Raw genomic sequence first — 21,782 nt, 5'->3', positions numbered from 1 at the left:
CATTTCACACTGTCCGTATAAACCCATTTCACACTGCAGGTGTAAACCCATTTCACACTGTCCGTGTAAACACATTTCACACTGCTGGCGTAAACCCATTTCACACTGCTGGTGTAAACCCATTTCACGGTGTGAGTGTACTCCCATTTCACACTGCCAGTGTAATCTCATTTCACACTGCAGGTGTAAACCCATTTCACACTGTCCGTATATACCCATTTCACACTGTCCGTGTAAACCCATTTCACACTGTCCGTGTAATCCCATTTCACACTGTCGGTGTATACCCATTTCACACTGCCAGTGTAATCTAATTTCACACTGCAGGTGTAAACCCATTTCACACTGTCCGTGTATACCCATTTCACACTGCCAGTGTAAACCCATTTCACAATGTGAGTGTACACCCATTTCACACTGCCGGTGTAATCTCATTTCACACTGCAGGTGTAAACCCATTTCACACTGTCCGTATATATCCATTTCAACTGTCCATGTAAACCCATTTCACACTGTCCGTGTAAACCCATTTCACACTGTCCGTGTAAACACATTTCACACTGCTGGCGTAAACCCATTTCACAATGTGAGTGTACTCCCATTTCACACTGCCGGTGTAATCTCATTTCACACTGCAGGTGTAAACCCATTTCACACTGTCCGTATATACCCATTTCAACTGTCCATGTAAACCCATTTCACACTGTCCGTGTAAACCCATTTCACACTGTCGGTGTAAACCCATTTCACACTGCCAGTGTAAACCCATTTCACAATGTGAGTGTACTCCCATTTCACACTGCCGGTGTAATCTCATTTCACACTGCAGGTGTAAACCCATTTCACACTGTCCGTATATACCCATTTCAACTGTCCATGTAAACCCATTTCACACTGTCCGTGTAAACCTATTTCACACTGCTGGCGTAAACCCATTTCACACTGCCAGTGTAAACCCATTTCACAATGTGAGTGTACTCCCATTTCACACTGCCGGTGTAATCTCATTTCACACTGCAGGTGTAAACCCATTTCACACTGTCCGTGTAAACCCATTTCACACTGTCCGTGTAAACCCATTTCACACTGCTGGCGTAAACCCATTTCACACTGCTGGCGTAAACCCATTTCACACTGTCCGTATATACCCATTTCACACTGTCCGTATATACCCATTTCAACTGTCCATGTAAACCCATTTCACACTGTCCGTGTAAACCCATTTCACACTGTCCGTGTAAACACATTTCACACTGCTGGCGTAAACCCATTTCACACTGCTGGCGTAAACCCATTTCACACTGTCGGTGTAAACCCATTTCACACTGCCGGTGTAATCTCATTTCACACTGCAGGTGTAAACCCATTTCACACTGTCGGTTTAAACCCATTTCACACTGCCGGCATAAACCCATTTCACACTGCAGGTGTAAACCCATTTCACACTGTCTGGTGTAAACCCATTTCACACTGCCGGTGTAATCTCATTTCACACTGCAGGTGTAAACCCATTTCACACTGTCCGTATATACCCATTTCAACTGTCCATGTAAACCCATTTCACACTGTCCGTGTAAACCCATTTCACACTGTCCGTGTAAACACATTTCACACTGCTGGCGTAAACCCATTTCACACTGCAGGTGTATACCTATTTCACACTGTCGGTGTAAACCCATTTCACACTGCCAGTGTAAACCCATTTCACAATGTGAGTGTACTCCCATTTCACACTGCCGGTGTAATCTCATTTCACACTGCAGGTGTAAACCCATTTCACACTGTCCGTATATACCCATTTCAACTGTCCATGTAAACCCATTTCACACTGTCCGTGTAAACCCATTTCACACTGTCCGTGTAAACCTATTTCACACTGTCCGTGTAAACACATTTCACACTGCTGGTGTAAACCCATTTCACACTGCCAGTGTAAACCCATTTCACAATGTGAGTGTACTCCCATTTCACACTGCCGGTGTAATCTCATTTCACACTGCAGGTGTAAACCCATTTCACACTGTCCGTGTAAACCCATTTCACACTGTCCGTGTAAACCCATTTCACACTGCTGGCGTAAACCCATTTCACACTGCTGGCGTAAACCCATTTCACACTGCAGGTGTAAACCCATTTCACACTGTCGGTTTAAACCCATTTCACACTGCCGGCATAAACCCATTTCACACTGTCGGTGTAAACCCATTTCACACTGCCGGTGTAATCTCATTTCACACTGCTGGCGTAAACCCATTTCACACTGTCGGTTTAAACACATTTCACACTGTCGGTTTAAACCCATTTCACACTGTCGGTGTAAACCCATTTCACACTGTCGGTTTAAACACATTTCACACTGTCGGTTTAAACCCATTTCACACTGTCGGTTTAAACCTATTTCACACTGTCGGTTTAAACACATTTCACACTGTCGGTTTAAACCCATTTCACACTGTCGGTTTAAACACATTTCACACTGTCGGTTTAAACACATTTCACACTGCCGGCGTAAACCCATTTCACACTGTCTGGTGTAAACCCATTTCACACTGTCGGTTTAAACACATTTCACTCTGTCGGTGTAAACCCATTTCACACTGTCGGTTTAAACCCATTTCACACTGTCCATGTAAACCCATTTCACACTGTCGGTTTGAACCCATTTCACACTGTCGGTTTAAACACATTTCACACTGTCGGTTTAAACCCATTTCACACTGTCGGTTTAAACACATTTCACACTGTCCATGCACTCCCATTTCACACTGTCGGTTTAAACACATTTCACCTGTCTGGTGTAAACCCATTTCACACTGTCGGTTTAAACCCATTTCACACTGTCGGTTTAAACACATTTCACACTGTCGGTGTAAACCCATTTCACACTGTCGGTTTAAACCCATTTCACACTGTCGGTTTAAACCCATTTCACACTGTCGGTTTAAACCCATTTCACAATGTCGGTGTAAACACATTTCACACTGTCCGTGGAGACCCATTTCACACTATCCGTGTAAACCATTTCATACTGTCTGTATAAACCCATTTCACGCTCTACGTGTAAACCCATTTAACACCCATTTCACACTGCCAGTGTAAACCCATTTCACAATGTGAGTGTACTCCCATTTCACACTGCCAGTGTAATCTAATTTCACACTGCAGGTGTAAACCCATTTCACACTGTGAGTGTACTCCCATTTCACACTGCCAGTGTAATCTAATTTCACACTGCAGGTGTAAACCCATTTCACACTGTGAGTGTACTCCCATTTCACACTGCCGGTGTAATCTCATTTCACACTGTCCGTGTATACCCATTTCAACTGTCCATCTAAACCCATTTCACACTGTCCGTGTAAACCCATTTCACACTGTCCGTGTAAACACATTTCACACTGCTGGTGTAAACCCATTTCACACTGCAGGTGTAAACCCATTTCACACTGCCGGTGTAATCTCATTTCACACTGCAGGTGTAAACCCATTTCACACTGTCCGTGTAAACCCATTTCAACTGTCCATGTAAACCCATTTCACACTGTCCGTGTAAACCCATTTCACATTGTCCGTGTATACCCATTTCACATTGTCCGTGTAAACCCATTTCACACTGTCTGCGTAAACCCATTTCAACTGTCCATGTAAACCCATTTCACACTGTCCGTGTAAACCCATTTCAACTGTCCATGTAAACCCATTTCACACTGTCCGTGTAAACCCATTTCACACTGTCCATGTAAACCCATTTCACATTGTCCGTGTAAACCCATTTCACACTGTCCATGTAAACCCATTTCACACTGTCCGTGTAAACCCATTTCACACTGTGAGTGTACTCCCATTTCACACTGCCGGTGTAATCTAATTTCACACTGCAGGTGTAAACCCATTTCACACTGTCCGTGTATACCCATTTCAACTGTCCATGTAAACCCATTTCACACTGTCCGTGTAAACCCATTTCACACTGTCGGTGTAATTTCAAGGAATTTTTTAATGACTTTTACCCATCAATATTTTCACATGGTTTTATTATCAGATCAGTAATCAACAGTATCTATTTAAGCACAAGGTTGATTTGAAACACTAGAGATCTCGCAAGATTTTACAGTAAATATTTCTTCATTTAGTGCTAAGCCTGCTAGGATAAGTCACTTGTTACTTCTCAAAGCTACCTGCTTTAGTCATTAACATTCTGTAGATCAGTAAGAAATTTCCTATGTCTTGTCATGCTGATTAATGGTCTTATGCAAAACAAAATTATTTAGTTCCACCAAGCAGTTCAGACAATAGCATGAGTTTTCCACACAATTCAAACACACTGATTTACTCATCTATCAGCACAATACAGATGTCACCAGATTTACATTTTCTCTTACTTGTATTTAAGAAATAAAATGTTACAATTGACAATATAAAACTTTCAAATGTTACAGCTGGAAAATGTGAACACGGAAAAGACACAGTCACATAGGCACTTGAGAAAAGGTAACACCACAAGGGGATAAGGCACAAAGACTAAACACACAATATCTTTGGAAAAGAGACAGAATCAGCATCACTGCAGAATGTTCAAATACACTGCTACCCAAATTGCACTATCCATCACTGTATTTCCATATCTGTTTTAGCACAATTACACTGAACTTACAATCATGTTTACAAATATTCTTAACATTTTGGATTAGTGGTGACATGAATTTGCACTGTAATGTGACTTCTTTAATCGATGAGTTTAACAAAATAGTAACTCATCATTTTGACTTCTGCAACATCAATCTAGATCCCGATTTTTAAAAGTTACTTTATTCTTAACCTCTCAATTTGCTCAATTGTCAAACTTTAAAATCATAACCATAATTAGTAAGAGGGCAAAATAAAATCTTTGCCAGAATAATGACTGATCCAGAGGGTAATCCAGAACTTAAAATGTTTAAAATTAGTTTATTTTGGTATAATTAGATTGATCTTCAATAATTATGTGGAAACCTGAATAAGGAAGAACATTTGAAATAAAAAAAGGGGGGAGATCAGGATTGCCAGCGTATTTCTTCACAAACGTAAATTGGAAAGTCAAGATTAAATCACTCACAATTTCCCTTCTGATTTACACGTTTCAAAAGCTCAGAATAACACCAGCACGAAAATCTTAGCAGACTATTTCAGTAATGATTTTATTGTTAAAATTAAATAAAATCAGATGTTTTTGATATTTAAAAGTAACTATTATGCGTTATTTTAATCAATCTTAAATATGAATCAATGCTTTAAATATCAATTATAAATTGGGACACAAGCAATGCCTTTTAAAATGAATTCCTCATGAAAGACACTCACGTTAGAATTTTATTAGTTCCTGTTCTCAACATCATAACTGGAGCTGTGTGTCACTTACGCTCCCACACGATTACAATTAAAATTCTAAGAGCCAACGGCGTGCACGGACAACATGTATGGTTCAGCATTGGTGGAAGCTTTTCATTGAAATCTGGCAATGCAGCAGGCACAGGTAGACAATAAAAGGACCTCTTGGTCAAACAGGGAGGCTGCACAACATGGCCACAATTTTCCTGCCTAGCTATCTTGCTGGTAACATAAGGCGAGAGAGTAGAACCGTGACATGGATAGTTTTGAAAATTAAACCTCACTTGTAAATATTTCACATTATATTGGTTTACTTCATTCATGTGTGCATCACTGTTATTTGTTGAAACTGGTTTAATGCTAAATGTATTTGCACTCCTCATGCTATGCATATATTTATGGTTTCAGGGAATTTAAAAAAAATAATAATAAATTTAGAGTACCCAATTAATTTTTTCCAATTAAGGGGCAATTTAGCGTGACCAATCCACCTAGCCTGCACATCTTTTTGGATTGTGGGGGCGAAATCCACGCAAACAAGGGGAAAATGCGCAAACTCCACACGGACAGTGACCCAGAACCGGGATTGAACCTGGGACCTCAGCGCCGTGAGGCAGCAATGCTAACCACTGTGCCACCGTGCTGCCCTGGTTTCAGGGAATTTAAAGATATTTCCTTTATAGAAGAAGAAATTGTTTACTCTTTCACTTAAATGTTTATGTTAGTGTCCGATGTTGTATTCACCACTCTGTGGGACATGGCTGAACTTACAGGCTCAGTTGAACCCCCTTTCTAAGCATTGGAAAGCACACTGTCCAAGACCACTCGCAGCAGGAATAATTGAAATGTTGGGCAGAGTTTTCCCACTCCTGTTAGCAGCAGGAGCCGAGGCAGCTGGGGCACAACATTTGGTCTGATGGAGAAAGTCACTTTCTCACCGGTGGAAAATTAGTTTGGAATTTTGTTCTCCCGACTTTGATGGTGGGTTAAGGCAGGTCAGGGTTCCTGCTGATTGGTGCTGGGAACCACACCTTCACTCACTTGCATCTCATGAATGCTCATTAAAAGGTCAACTCTGGAATTAAGTTCCCCTGTCAAATTAAGTGCCCCGCAGATTATTAGGAAAACCTGTTTCTTGACTGTATATATGTGGTGTGCACATGGCAAGCTTTACTTTTTCAATGACTTTGAGGTCCATTGATGTTGATTTTCTCCCTCTTGGGGACCTTGCTTAATTCCACACATTTTGAGTGCCATGAGCAAATGTTTACACCAAGGCTGGACACGAGAGGCAAGTGGAGGTTGGGGAGAGTGCCCGGGAAGGTGAGGAGTGCCTTCGGAGGGTGGGATTGGTGCAGTCCATGGTGGGGTCCTGCGGAGAGAACTCGGGGTACTGGTGATAGGAAGGAACAGTCACAGTGAGAGGGAGGGATGCAGAGGAGTGGACGAGTCCATGGTGAGATTCTGGAAGGGAAGGTCTGATTGGGTGGAAGGGGACAAGGCAGGAGGCTTGGATAATGGAAGGGGGCAGGGTGTCAGCTCCGAGGGGATGGATGGCATGTGGAGGTGGATGATGATAAGGTCCAGCATAATGGGAAGAGGTGCAAGGATGACAGAAGGGAGAGGAATGATGGTATTTTGTGGGGCAACGTTGATGCTGTGAAATTGGAGGGTGAAGGGGGAGGGTGGTTTGAAAAACATTGTTTTTCCAAACTGATCTTGATCATACAGTTAAGTCAGTCATTGTGATCCCTCGAGGTGGGAGGAAGGTGTTTATGGGTGGGTGGAGTTCAGGATCAGCGCAAGTGAGCCACTAAAGGAACACCCTAATAATTGGCATGTGAGAGTACCTTTAAGAAATGGGTGTTTAAAAAATGTACCTTTAAGAAATGGGTGTTTATCAGTGATGTCAGAGTGTGGGTGGAGATGGGCTGGTTGTCAGCTTTTTACTTTTGTTTTAGGCTGTTTGCTGCAGGGTGTGTTTTAGTTTATTTTTCAGAGCTGGATAGCTGCAGTCACAGCCAGAAGGAGTAGTAGTCTCTCTCTCTGTGATCTACAAACTGTAAATCGATCCTTTGGTGATTTAAAACTAATAACGGCTCTCAGTAGTGACTTTAGCCCGATGTGCTTCTGTTAAAATTTCTTTTTTAAGTCTTAGGAATGTTAAAAGGACACTTAAGGATTACTTAGTGTTGTATTCTTTGGGGGTTGTATTTGAATTAATGGTTGCTAAGATGTTCACTGTTTGTTTTAAAAAGGTTAACTTGAGTTAATAGAATAAACATTATTTTGCTTTAAAAAATACTTTTCCATTTCTGCTGTACCATACCTGTAGAGTGGGCCGTGTGCTCCCCATACCACAATCTATTAAAAGTTGTGGGTCAGGTGAACTCCATGATACACTTTGGGGTTCTCTAAACCCTGGCCCATAACATAATAATGAGGCAACTGGATATTAAAGATGCTCACTTGTATTCTCCTCTCTATGGTGAAGCCCGCATTGCAGCAGGATTGTTCCCGACTCATGTGTCTCATAGCATTGAGATCCCAACAAGGTGTGGAGCTGCTGTTCATTCTGTGCTATTTGCCATTGGCTGCAGTCAGAGGCAGGGATGAAGGGAGGGAAGGAGGTGGAATGCCTCCAAGGGGTACAGCTGGTGGAGGGCAGTCAACTCAGAACTCCAAACCTCCATTGTCCCGGGTGAATGGTCATGGCTGATAAGGAATCATGAGGTTACTCTGTCTACACTGCCAAGGCAATGGTCTATGAAGTTTTGAGGTAGGGAGACAGGAGGAAAAGTGTCCGCTTGAGGCTTCTTCCACATGGCTCTCATTATCAGGGTCAAAGAGCAATATCTCCATATGCATTCAAGTATGAACGGGAGGAACACCCATCTCTGGTCCTCCAGGATGTCCTTTACCTGGAAGGGGTGGGATGGGAATACAATGAAGGTCATATGAATGCTTAGCACTTCCTCAGGCTTTGTGACAGAGGGAAACCTGTAAAGGACATGCTCACTAAATGTATCACTTCAATTCATCCACACATCCACTGAGGCATCAACGATACAGGCTGCAGGCAACCCTGTCTTGGTAATGGTTCTCATCCAGATGAGGAGAAGGAGGGTCCATCACAGGATGGCACAGGACCAGGAAAGGAAGGGCCTTGAACAGCAATGGGCCATGGGGCCTCAAGATCAAGAGGCTGCAAACACAGACTATTGCAATGATGAGCATTGGGGTACTGCCGGTGATGCTGTTAACTAGAGATGTGTGAAAGGTAATGCCGGAGGCACTGTTGTATGTTCTTGAATGTGGTTGCTCACGTCTGCCAGTTTCTCCAGTATGAGCTGCGGTCGCAAGGAATCTGAAGGAGTAATGTGGTGCTCTTGGCCTGCAATGAGTGAATGTCTGACCCGATGCCCTTTAAATATGGCACCAGGATCCATGTCTCCATGAGTTAACAGCGAGGCAACTAACTTCCTGCCCTTTCCTTCACATGATCACCGAGCTCCTCATGGATGCACAATTAATCAGCTAAAAAGCAGAAGATTGCGCATGTTCACCTGCACTTAGAGGGAATCACACCAACGTTGCTGTCCACCACTGCGCTTAGTCTCCAGAATTGAAAATTCTGGCAGTTGTAGATGAACTCAAAGCCCTGTAAGGGTTCGGCCAGCCTATAACCTGACATTACTCACACAGCCCATTCGGCCCCGAATTGTCTTACTTTGACTGACTGTTCTCATCACGTCCCTGCGCCCACCACACCCAGGATGCCAGGTCCATTCCACTTCACTCTTCCGTGCCTGTGTACCCATCCGCTGTCCTCTCCTGGATTCCTCTATCATTCCTCCATGCCCCCAATCCCACTGCACAACCTCCCTCTCCACCCCCTCCTCCCCCCTGACTCACCCTTGCTGATCCTGGGCATCCACACTTGCTGCCTTTCTCCTGTTCCCCTCCCTTGTGCTGCAGACAAGGAAAACCACTGACCTCACACACATCCTCACAAAACCAATTGGTTTAAACTTTTAAACAATTGTGAACTGGGTGCCACGAGACCTTTGTGTACCATTGACTTATTGCACGGGTAGGACTTTATTAAAAACTTACATGCATATTACAAGTACGAACCCACCTCAGGCCAGTGTAAGGCTCGACATCCTGCAAACACGCTGCTAACTTTATCTCTACACCCCAACCTGCATCCTGCCTGATTAAGTCACCCTGCAAACCATGTTTCTCACTCTTACGGGCTCCATAAAATTCACGGCAGTACTGCAATCATCAGTACTGCAATCATCAGTAATGCAATCTTCAAGGAAATGCTCTGTGCAGGGTATGATACATCTTCCAAAAATCTGAAGTTTATCAATAATGTAATGAAAAATTGAACTTAAATTGTATAAAAAGATAGCAGATATATGCAAGAAACCGAATACCAACAGCAAGTTCAACTCTGACTTCTTTGTCCCAGTGGGTTAGAGTAAATTTCATGGAGCGTAAAAAGAAATAAAGATTCACAATGACATTTTCATTCGCAGATTTCCGAAAGTAATGAATCAGCAGAGCAGAAATATATTTGGAGGATTAGCACAGCTGGCAGATAGTGGCTGTGAAACCATGCACTTAGGAACAGGTGAAGGGTCTGGCTTTGAAGTATCTCCTCCTTAATTCTTTCTCAGCACTCCCTTTTGATATGCAAAGAGCCCTGCAGCAGCTGCACCAGTGAGGAATGTTGACCATCCGAAAAGTTTCAAACATCCTGAAACTGAGGGCAAGTTTCTCTCCCAGAAAGTCGGCTTGAATGGGTGTGCAGGAACATCCTGAAATAAATATTTAGATCTGCATCAGGAACCTAGCCATCCGTAAAGCTATTTTCAAAACACAAGCAAAGCCTCAACCAAATAGGAGGACGAACCTGCAGATGACTCAACACGTGAGGGACAAAGGTAGAATTATAAACATAAGTGACAACTGGAGGTTAATGCATGAATTCCCAATATCATAGTGTAGAACATCCCAGAATTTCATCAGTCTTTATGAAAGCCAGATTGGAAAATGGGGGAGGCCAATTGCTTCACTGTATTTTCAGTCTCGCTGAGAGAGCAAAATGTGTCAGTCAAACTGTTCTTCTCCCTGAGCAGGCTTGTCCACAGTACGGCCCGCATGCCAGATGCAGCCCACAAAGCCCCTCGACGGAGCTCCCGGAGGCAGTTTTCACAATTACTGTCAACCAGAAGAAGGGAACCTGGTTGGACCTGCTCCTCCAATCAAAGGCTGCTTCCCTCCTGCTTTAGGTTGTGGATAGGCTGACAAGAGAGCATACCAGCAGCAAATAGGGGCGAGAAGCAGTCTTTGATTGGAAGAACAGCGTACTGTGTCCTGAAGGATCGAGGGCAAGAGAAAGGCAGGTAAAGCAGTACCAGAGCCCGGGGAGACAGGTAAGGCAGTTCCGGAGCCCGGGGAGATGGGTAGAGCAGTACGAGAGCCGGGGGAGCCAGGTAAAGCAGTACCAGAGCCTGGCGAGCCAGGTAAGGCAATTCCGGAGCCCGGGAGCCAAGTAAGGCAGTACCAGAGCACAGGGAGCCAGGTACGGCAGTTCCGGAGCCCGGGGAGCCAGGTACGGCAGTTCCGGAGCCCGGGGAGCCAGGTACGGCAGTTCCGGAGCCCGGGGAGCCAGGTAAAGCAGTTCCGGAGCCCAAGGAGCCAGGTAAAGCAGTACCAGGGCCCGGGGAGCCAGGTAAGGCAGTTCCAGAGCCCGGGGAGCCAGGTAAGGCAGTTCCAGAGCCCGGGGAGCCAGGTAAGGCAGTTCCGGAGCCCGTGGAGCCAGGTAAGGCAGTTCCAGATCCCGGGGAGCCAGGTAAGGCAGTTCCAGAGCCCGTGGAGCCAGGTAAGGCAGTTCCAGAGCCCGGGGAGCCAGGTAAGGCAGTTCCGGCCCCGGGGAGCCAGGTAAGGCAGTTCCGGAGCCCAGGGAGCCAGGTACGGCAGTTCCGGAGCCTGGGGAGCCAGGTAAGGCAATTCCAGAGCCCGGGGAGCCAGGTAAGGCAGTTCCGGAGCCCAGGGAGCCAGGTACGGCAGTTCCGGAGCCTGGGGAGCCAGGTAAGGCAGTTCCAGAGCCCGGGGAGCCAGGTAAGGCAGTTCCAGAGCCCGGGGAGCCAGGTAAGGCAGTTCCGGAGCCCAGGGAGCCAGGTACGGCAGTTCCGGAGCCCGGGGAGCCAGGTAAGGCAGTTCCGGAGCCCAGGGAGCCAGGTACGGCAGTTCCGGAGCCTGGGGAGCCAGGTAAGGCAGTTCCAGAGCCCGGGGAGCCAGGTAAGGCAGTTCCAGAGCCCGGGGAGCCAGGTAAGGCAGTATCAGAGGCTGGGGAGCCAGGTACGGCAGTTCCGGAGCCTGGGGAGCCAGGTAAGGCAATTCCAGAGCCCGGGGAGCCAGGTAAGGCAGTTCCGGAGCCCAGGGAGCCAGGTACGGCAGTTCCGGAGCCTGGGGAGCCAGGTAAGGCAGTTCCAGAGCCCGGGGAGCCAGGTAAGGCAGTTCCAGAGCCCGGGGAGCCAGGTAAGGCAGTTCCGGAGCCCAGGGAGCCAGGTACGGCAGTTCCGGAGCCCGGGGAGCCAGGTAAGGCAGTTCCGGAGCCCAGGGAGCCAGGTACGGCAGTTCTGGAGCCTGGGGAGCCAGGTAAGGCAGTTCCAGAGCCCGGGGAGCCAGGTAAGGCAGTTCCAGAGCCCGGGGAGCCAGGTAAGGCAGTATCAGAGGCTGGGGAGCCAGGTAAGGCAGTTCCGGAGCCCGGGGAGCCAGGTAGCCTGTTTCACAGCCCGGGGATTCAGGTAAGACAGTTCCACGGCCCAGGGCGCCAGGTAAGGCAGTTCAGGAGCCCGGGGAGCCTGGTAAGGCAGTTCCGGAGCCCGGGGAGCTGGGTAAAGCAGTACCAGAGCCCGGGGAGCCAGGTAAGGCAGCTCCAGAGCCCGGGGAGCCAGGTAAGGCAGTTCCAGAGCCCGGGGAGCCAGGTAAGGCAGTACCAGAGCCTGGGGATCCAGGTAAAGCAGTACCAGAGCCTGGGGTGCCAGGTAAGGCAGTTCCAGAGCCCGGGGAGCCAGGTAAGGCAGTACCAGAGCCCGGGGAGCCAGGTAAAGCAGTTCCAGAGCCCGGGGAGCCAGGTACGGCAGTTCCGGAGCCCGGGGAGCCAGGTACGGCAGTTCCGGAGCCCAGGGAGCCAGGTACGGCAGTTCCGGAGCCCGGGGAGCCAGGTACGGCAGTTCCGGAACCTGGGGAGCTGGGTAAAGCAGTACCAGGGCCCGGGGAGCCAGGTAACGCAGTTCCAGAGCCCGGTGAGCCAGGTAAGGCAGTTCCAGAGCCCGGGGAGCCAGGTAACGCAGTACCAGAGCCCGGGGAGCCAGGTACGGCAGTTCCAGAGCCCGGGGAGCCAGGTACGGCAGTTCCGGAGCCCGGGGAGCCAGGTAAGGCAGTACCAGAGCCCGGGGAGCCAGGTACGGCAGTTCCGGAGCCCGGGGAGCCAGGTAAGGCAGTTCCAGAGCCCGGGGAGCCAGGTACGGCAGTTCCGGAGCCCGGGGAGCCAGGTACGGCAGTTCCGGAGCCCAGGGAGCCAGGTACGGCAGTTCCGGCCCCGGGGAGCCAGGTACGGCAGTTCCGGAGCCCGGGGAGCCAGGTACGGCAGTTCCGGAGCCTGGGGAGCTGGGTAAGGCAGTACCGGAGCCCGGGGAGCCAGGTACGGCAGTTCCGGAGCCCAGGGAGCCAGGTACGGCAGTTCCGGAGCCTGGGGAGCTGGGTAAAGCAGTACCAGGGCCCGGGGAGCCAGGTAAAGCAGTTCCAGGGCCCGGGGAGCCAGGTAAGGCAGTACCGGAGCCCGGGGAGCCAGGTAAGGCAGTTCTGGAGCCAGGTAAGGCAGTTCCAGAGCCCGGGGAGCCAGGTAAGGCAGTACCAGAGCCTGGGGATCCAGGTAAAGCAGTACCAGAGCCCAGGGAACCAGGTAATGCAGTACCGCAGCCCAAGGAGCCAGGTAAGGCAGTACCGGGGCCCAGGAGCCAGGTAAGGCAGTACCAGAGCCCAGGGAGCCAGGTAAGGCAGTACCAGAGCCCAGGGAGCCAGGTAAGGCAGTACCGCAGCCCAAGGAGCCAGGTAAGGCAGTACCGGGGCCCAGGAACCAGGTAAAGCAGTGAGTGACTGTGTGTGTGTGTGTGAAGGGAGTGAGTGAGTGTATTTGTGGGGGGGCGTGAGTGAGTGAGTGTGTGGGGGGGAGTGAGTGAGTGACTGAGTGTGTGTGTGTGTGTGTGGGGGGGGAGGAATGAGTGACTGAGTGTGTGGGGGGGAGTGAGCGACTGAGTGTGTGTGTGTGTGTGTGTGTGTGTGTGGGGGGGGGGAAGGGGAGTGACTGAGTGAGTGTGTGTGAGGGGGAGGGGAGTGACTGAGTGAGTGTGTGTGTGGGGGAGGGGAGTGACTGAGTGTGTGTGTGGGGGGGAGTGAGTGAGCGACTGGGTGTGTGTGTGGAGTGCGTGAGCGGCTGAGTGTGTGTGTGGAGTGAGTGAGTGCGTGTGTGGGAGGGGAGTGAGTGAGTAACTGAGCGTTTGTGGGGGGAAGTGAGTGAGTGACTGTGTGTTGGGGGAGTGAGTGAGTGAGTGTGTGTGTGGGGAGGGAAGTGATGCACGATCAATTACACAAAGACGAGAGTAGGATGTAATCGAGGCTTTATTACACTGAGATGTGTGGCCTCCTACAGCAGCTGGCGAAATGGCTGCTGTACTGGGAGCACACGTATTGATACTCCGCCTACTGGGCGGAACCAGCAGGCAGGGATCTACCCCCGTACCTGTAGTACAGGGACCTTACCGTAAAGCACCTATATCAACATCCTATATATACAATATATACATCAGTGGTGACTACCACATTCACCCCCTGTTAAACAAATGAGTCCGGTGGGGGTGGTGGAGAACTATATACAGAAAGTTGTGTTTTAAAAGTACAGATAATATTACAAATTCAGGCGGTCCGGTGCCTTGATCTGTCGTTTTTTTTTGTTTTTTAAAAAATATATATTTTATTAAAGTTTTTCGATCAAAAAGAATTTTCCAGTTTTACAACTTTGTAACAAAATGTACATTGACCGTTATTTAAACAATATATTAAACTAACAACAAGTGAAGAAAAAAAACAAGAAAAGAAATAATAATACTGAAAAAATAAATATAAACAACTAGGATGGAAAAAAAAACCCAAACACCGAATACACCCTCCCCCCCCCTCCCCCCTGGGTTGCTGCTGCAGTCTTTCCTGTTTTCCCTTATCGCTCCAATTTTATCGCGTATTTTATTCGCTCCAATTTTATGAACCCTGCCATGTCGTTTATCCAGGCCTCCACGCCCGGGGGCTTCGCTTCTTTCCACATAAGTAGAATCCTTCGCCGGGCTACTAGGGACGCAAAGGCCAAAACATCGGCGTCTCTCGCCTCCTGCACTCCCGGCTCTTCTGCAACCCCAAATATAGCTAACCCCCAGCTCGGTTTGACCCGGACCCCCACCACCTTTGAGATCACTCTTGCCACACCCACCCAGAACCCATGCAATACTGGACATGACCAAAACATGTGGGTGTGGTTCGCCGGGCTTCCCGCGCACCTCCCGCACCTATCCTCCACTCCAAAAAATCTACTCAGCCTTGCTCCCATCATATGCGCCCTGTGTAGAACCTTGAATTGGATCAGGCTAAGCCTGGCACACGAGGACGAGGAATTTACCCTACTTAGGGCATCTGCCCACAGCCCCTCCTCAATCGCTCCCCCCAGCTCCTCCTCCCATTTACCCTTCAGCTCCTCTACCATCGTCTCCCCCTCGTCTCTCATTTCCCTATATATATCGGACACTTTATCTTCACCGACCCATGCCCCCGAAATCACTCTGTCCTGGATCCCTTGCGCCGGGAGCTGCGGAAATTCCCTCACCTGTTGCCTCGCAAATGCCCTCACTTGCATATATCGGAAGGCATTCCCAGGTGGCAACCCGTATTTTTCTACCAATGCTCCCAAACCCGCAAACGTCCCGTCCAAGAACAAGTCCTTCAACTTCCCAATTCCTGCTCGCTGCCAAGATTGGAATCCCCCATCCATCCTCCCCGGGACGAACCTGTGATTGTTCCTTATCGGGGACCACACCGAGGCACCCGTCACTCCCCTATGTCGTCTCCACTGCCCCCAAATCTTCAAAGTCGCCCCACTACTGGGTTTGTGGTGTATTTGTTCAGGGGGAATGGTAACGGCGCCGTCACCAGTGCTTTTAAACTTGTTCTCTTACAGGACGCCATCTCCAGCCTTTTCCACGCCGCCCCTTCTTCTTCCCTCATCCACTTACGTATCATGGACACGTTGGCGGCCCAATAATAGTCACTCAGACTCGGCAGTGCCAGTCCCCATCTGTCCCTACTGCGCTGCAGGAACCCCCTCTTTACCCTCGGGGTCTTTCCAGCCCACACAAAGCTCATAATACTCCTGTCCACTTTCTTGAAAAAGGCCTCTGTAATCAGTATGGGGAGGCACTGAAATGCGAAAAGAAACCTCGGGAGGCCACCATTTTAATCGCCTGTACTCTGCCCGCCAATGACAGGGGCACCATGTCCCACCTCTTAAAGTCCTCCTCCATCTGCTCTACCAGTCGCGTCAAGTTAAGTTTATGCAGGGTTCCCCAGTTCCTGGCCACCTGGATCCCTAGATATCGAAAATCCCTTGCTACTCTCCTCAGCGGCAGACCGTCTATCCCCCTGCCCTGTTCCCCGGGGTGCATCACAAATAATTCACTCTTTCCCATATTCAATTTATATCCCGAGAACTCTCCAAACTCCCTGAGCGTCTGTATTATCTCTGGCATCCCCTCCACTGGGTCTGCCACATATAGCAGCAAATCATCCGCATATAATGACACCCGATATTCCTCTCCTCCTCTGAGCACCCCCCTCCACTTCTTAGAGCCCCTCAGTGCTATGGCCAATGGCTCGATTGCCAACGCGAACAGTAACGGGGACAGGGGGCACCCCTGTCTTGTGCCCCTATGTAATCGGAAATAGTCGGATCGTTGCCTGTTTGTAACCACGCTTGCCACCGGGGCCCCGTACAGGAGCTGAACCCATCTGATGAACCCCTCTCCAAATCCAAATCTCTTCAGTACCTCCCACAGGTAGTCCCACTCCACTCTATCAAATGCCTTCTCTGCATCCATCGCCACCACTATCTCCGCCTCCCCCTCCGGTGGGGGCATCATCATCACCCCCAGCAACCTTCGTATATTGGCATTCAATTGCCTCCCTTTAACAAACCCTGTCTGGTCGTCATGTACCACCCCTGGGACACAGTCCTCTATCCTTGTCGACATCACTTTGGCTAGTAACTTGGCATCTACATTTAGGAGGGAGATGGACCTGTATGACCCGCACTGCAGCGGGTCTTTGTCTCGTTTCAGGATCAACGATATCGTCGCCTCCAACATTGTCGGGGGTAGCGTCCCCCTTTCCTTAGCCTCGTTGAAGGTTCTCGTCAGGAGTGGGGCCAGTAGGCCCACATAGTTCCTGTAAAATTCCACCGGGAACCCATCTGGTCCCGGGGCCTTTCTGCCTGCATGTTCCCAATTCCTTTAATCACCTCCTCCACCTCAATCTGCGCTCCCAAACCTGCCACCTCCTGCTCCTCAACCCTCGGGAACTCCAGCTGGTCCAGGATGTGTATCATTCCCTCTTTCCCCTCCGGGGGTTGGGACTTACACAGCCTCTCATAAAATGACTTAAACACCCCGTTCACCCTCCCCGCTCTCTGCTCCATCCTTCCCTCCCCGTCCCTAACTCCTCCGATCTCTCTCGCCGCCCCCCTCTTCCTAAGTTGTTGGGCCAGCAATCGGCTTGCCTTTTCCCCATATTCGTATGGTATTCCCTGTGCCTTCCTCCACTGCGTCTCCGCCTTACCCGTGGTCAGCAGGTCAAACTCCGTCTGTAGTCTCCGTCTTTCCCTGTATCACCCTTCATCCGGTGCCTCCGCATATTGCCTATCCACCCTCAGAATCTCCCCAATCAGTCTCTCCCTTTCTTTACCCTCTTGTTTCCCCCTGTGGGCTCTTATGGAAATCAGCTCCCCCCTAACCACCGCCTTCAGCGCCTCCCATACTACTCCCACCTGGACCGCTCCATCATCATTGACCTCTAGGTATCTTTCAATACATCCCCTCACCCTTCCACATACCCCCTCGTCCGCCAACAGTCCCATGTCTAATCTCCAAAGTGGGCGCTGCTCCTTCTCCTCTCCTAGATCCAGATCCACCCAATGTGGGGCGTGATCTGAAACGGCTATAGCCGAATATTCCGTTCCTACCACTTTCGGGATCAGCCCCCTTCCTAGGACAAAAAAGTCTATCCGGGAGTATATTTTATGGACGTGGGAGAAGAAGGAAAACTCTTTACTCCTCGGTCTAGCAAATCTCCAGGGATCTACTCCTCCCATCTGCTCCATAAACCCCTTAAGCACCTTGGCCGCTGCCGGCCTCCTCCCGGTCCTAGATCTGGACCGGTCCAGCCCTGGGTCCAGCACCGTGTTGAAGTCCCCCCCCATTACCAAATTTCCCATCTCTAGGTCCGGGATGCGCCCCAACATACGCTTCATAAAACCAGCGTCATCCCAGTTCGGGGCGTATACGTTCACCAGCACCACCGCCTCACCTTGCAATCTGCCACTCACCATCACGTACCTGCCCCCACTGTCCACCACTATGGTCTTAGCCTCAAACGATACCCGTTTCCCCACCAGTATTGCCACCCCTCTATTTTCCGTATCTAAGCCTGAGTGGAATACCTGTCCCACCCATCCTTTCCTTAATCTGGCCTGATCCGCCAATTTCAGGTGCGTCTCCTGAAGCATAACCACATCCGCCTTCAGTCTCTCTAGGTGCGCAAATACCCTTGCCCTCTTAATCGGCCCATTCAGCCCTCTCACGCTCCACGTGATCAACCGGGTTGGGGGGCCCTTTACCTCCCCCCCCCCATCGTCGACTAGCTATCCCCTTTTTTAAGCCAGCTCCTCACTTGGGTCCCACGCACCCGATTGTCCCCCAGACGGCGCCCTCCCGTCCCGACCATCCCATCCCGTATCAGCTCCCCCTTACCCTCAGCAGCAGCAACCCAGTTAGTCGTCCCCCCCCCCACCCCGTTAGATTCCCTTCTAGCTTGATTGCTCCCCCCATATTGCTTCCGGGAGTCAGCAAACTCTGGCTGACCTCGGCTTCCCCCGTTTACCCTTGGCCTCCCTGCGTGTGAGGCCCCCTTCCTTCCTACGCCCACTTTTCCCGCCGCAATTTCCATAGCGCGGGAAAGAAAACCACGCTTCCCTCTCGGCCCCGCCCCTAGTGGCGCAGCTCCCTCTCCCCTTCCCTGTCCCCTTCCCCACCGGCGCCCACATTTCTTCGTGTGTCCCCCCTCGGGGGGGGGGGAGAGAAAAAAAAAATTCCTCCCGTCTAACATTTTTACCGATAAACCCTCCCCCTCTCCCCCCTTTGCATTTCTTTGCCACCACCTCGCTACTTCTTTCCAAACATCAATTCCTCAAATCTAGTCCAACTTCACTTCTTGAATAAATGTCCACGCCTCCTCTGCCGTCTCAAAGTAGTGGTGTTTGCCCTGGTGTGTAACCCACAGTCTTGCCGGCTGCAACATTCCAAATTTTACTTTTGTCCTGTGGAGCACCGCCTTGGCCCGATTAAAACTCGCCCTCCTTCTCGCCACCTCCGCACTCCAATCTTGATACACGCGGATCACCGCGTTCTCCCACCTGCTACTCCGTGTCTTCTTAGCCCATCTCAGGACCATCTCCCTGTCCTGGTAGCGGTGGAACCTCACCACTATTGCTCGCGGTATTTCCCCTGCCTTTGGTCTTCTCACGAGGAGCCGGTATGCTCCCTCCACTTCCCGGGGGCCCGTCGGGGCCTCAGCTCCCATTAGAGTATGGAACATCGTACTCACATACGCCCCAACATCAGCTCCCTCTGTCCCTTCGGGAAGACCCAAAATCCTTAGGTTCTTCCTCCTCGAGCTATTTTCCAGGGCTTCCAGCCTTTCTATGCATCTCTTATGTAGTGCCTCGTGCGTCTCCGTCTTCACCACCAAGCCCTTTATCTCGTCTTCATTCTCGGCTGCCTTTGCCTTCACTCCACGGAGCTCCATCGCCTGGGTCTTTTGCGTCTCCCTCAATCGCCAGCAACATCGGCGCCAGCACCTCCTTCTTGAGCTCCTCCACACATCGTCGGAGGAACTCCTGCTGTTCCGGGCCCCATACCAACTGGCCTCCCTCCGCCGCCATCTTGCTTCTCCCTTCTCTTCTCTGCCGTTGCTCCAGAGGATCCTCCGCAATCTGGCCACTACTATCGCTTCTTTCCATCCACACCCGGGGGGACTCCTTCCTTTGTCGCCTCACACTGGGTTTGGCCGTAAAAAATTTCCGTTGGGGCTCCCGATAAGAGCCCAAAAGTCCGTTGAAACGGGAGGTGCCGAAACGTGCGGCTTAGCTGGTCATCGCCGCAACCGGAAGTCCGCCTTGATCTGTCGAGAGCGCCGCAGTGCTGGTGGCGACTCCGGCGGCGGCTTGGTCTTCGGTGACTCCGGGAGCGTGTCAAAATCCTCTTCATCCCCGGGTGTGAGCAAGGGGAGGACGGATTGTCCCGGAGCGGGGGCTGCGGTGGGGTGCGCCGGGGGAGGGGAGGGTGGCGCCGGTGCAGGGGGGGGTTGTGTGTGGAATAAGCTGGTGCCAGGTCCCTGAGGGAGACTATATCTTGGCGGCCGTCAGGGTTCGCTACGTAGGCGTACTGCGGGTTGGCGTGAAGTAGCTGTACCCTCTCAACCAACGAGTCCGCCTTGTGGAGTCGGACGTGTCCACGGAGGAGAACGGGTCCTGAAGCTGCCAGCCATGTCGGTAGCGAAACCCCGGAGGTGGACTTCCTAGGGAAGGCAAAGAGACGTTCATGGGGGGTTTCATTAGTCACGGTGCACAGGAGTGACCGAATGGAGTGAGGTGCGTCGGGGAGGACCTCCCGTCAGTGGGAGAATTCTGGACCGTAGGGCAAGCTGGATGGCCCTCCAGACCGCCCCATTCTCCCTCTCCACCTGCCCGTTTCCCCTGGGGTTGTAGCTGGTCTTACTGCTCGAGGCAATGCCCCTGTTGAGCAGGTACTGGTGCAGCTCATTGCTCATGAATGACGATCTCCGGTCGCTGTGGATGTAGGAAGGGAAACCGAACAGAGCGAAGATGGTGTTGAGGGCTTTGATGACGGTGACAGACATCATGTCGGGGCATGGGACGGCAAAGGGGAATCTGGAATATTCATCGACCACATTGAGAAAGTATGTGTTGCGGTCGGTGGAGGGGAAGGGCCCTTTGAAATCCACACTGAGGCGTTCAAAGGGGCGGGAGGCCTTCACCAGGCGCACATGGTCTGGCCGGTAGAAGTGCGGTTTACACTCCGCGCAGACCTGGCAGTCTCTGGTGATCTCCCTGACTTCGATGGAGTATGGCAGGTTGCGGGCCTTGATGAAATGGTAAAAACGTGTGACCCCTGGGTGACAGAGGTTGTTGAGCAGGGTCCGGAATTGGTCCACTTGTGAGCTGGCACATATACCTCGGGCTAGGGCATCGGGGGGCTCGTTGAGCTTACCGGGGCGATAGAAAATCTCATAATTGTAGGTGGAGTGCTCAATCCTCCACCTCAAGATTTTATCGTTTTTGATCTTACCCCGCTGTGTGTTGTTGAACATGAAGGCTACCGACCGTTGGTCAGTGAGGAGAGTGAATCGCCTGCCGGCCAGGTAATGCCTCCAATGCCGCACAGCTTCAACGATGGCTTTGGCCTCTTTTTCGACAGAGGAGTGCCGAATTTCGGAGGTATGGAGGGTGCGGGAAAAGAATGCCCCGGGCTTGCCTGGTTGAGGGTGGCGGCCAGAGCGACGTCTGATGCATCGCTCTCGACTTGGAAGGGGAGCGTCTCGTCGACCGCGTGCATCGCGGCCTTGGCGATGTTGGCCTTGATACGGTTAAAGGCCTGGTGAGCCTCGGCCGTCAGAGGAAAAACAGTGGATTGAATGAGTTGGCGGGCCTTGTCCGCATAGTTAGGGACCCACTGGGCGTAATACGAAAAGAACCCCAGGCAACATTTAAGGGCCTTGGGGCAGTGGGGGAGGGGGAGCTCCATGAGGATCGGGGTCGGGCACCAACTCCGTTCTGGACCACATAGCCGAGGATAGCTAAGCGGTTCGTGCTGAACACGCACTTCTCCTTGTTATACGTGAGATTGAGGAGAGTGGCGGTGTGGAAAAATTTGACAAGGTTGGCGGCATGCTCCTGCTTATCGTGGCCGCAGATGGTGACATTGTCCAGGTACGGGAAAGTG

General features: G+C 50.6%; 1 protein-coding gene across 1 annotated transcript in view; it reads right to left on the bottom strand.

The window, feature by feature from the left end:
- Positions 1-4,017: 4,017 nt before the first annotated feature.
- mao (monoamine oxidase) overlaps positions 4,018-21,782 on the bottom strand; it is a 354,990-nt gene continuing 337,225 nt past the window's right edge. The window contains exon 15 of the mRNA XM_072513844.1: positions 4,018-10,196. Within this exon, the coding sequence (XP_072369945.1) occupies positions 10,041-10,196 (156 nt within the window). The 3' untranslated portion in view covers positions 4,018-10,040. The remainder of the gene's footprint in view (positions 10,197-21,782) is intronic.

This window comes from Scyliorhinus torazame, chromosome 8 (genome assembly GCF_047496885.1).
Source record: "Scyliorhinus torazame isolate Kashiwa2021f chromosome 8, sScyTor2.1, whole genome shotgun sequence".
Taxonomy (NCBI): domain Eukaryota; kingdom Metazoa; phylum Chordata; class Chondrichthyes; order Carcharhiniformes; family Scyliorhinidae; genus Scyliorhinus; species Scyliorhinus torazame.
The sequence above is the reverse complement of the archived record's forward strand: the minus strand, read 5'-3'. Positions and strand labels throughout refer to the sequence as shown.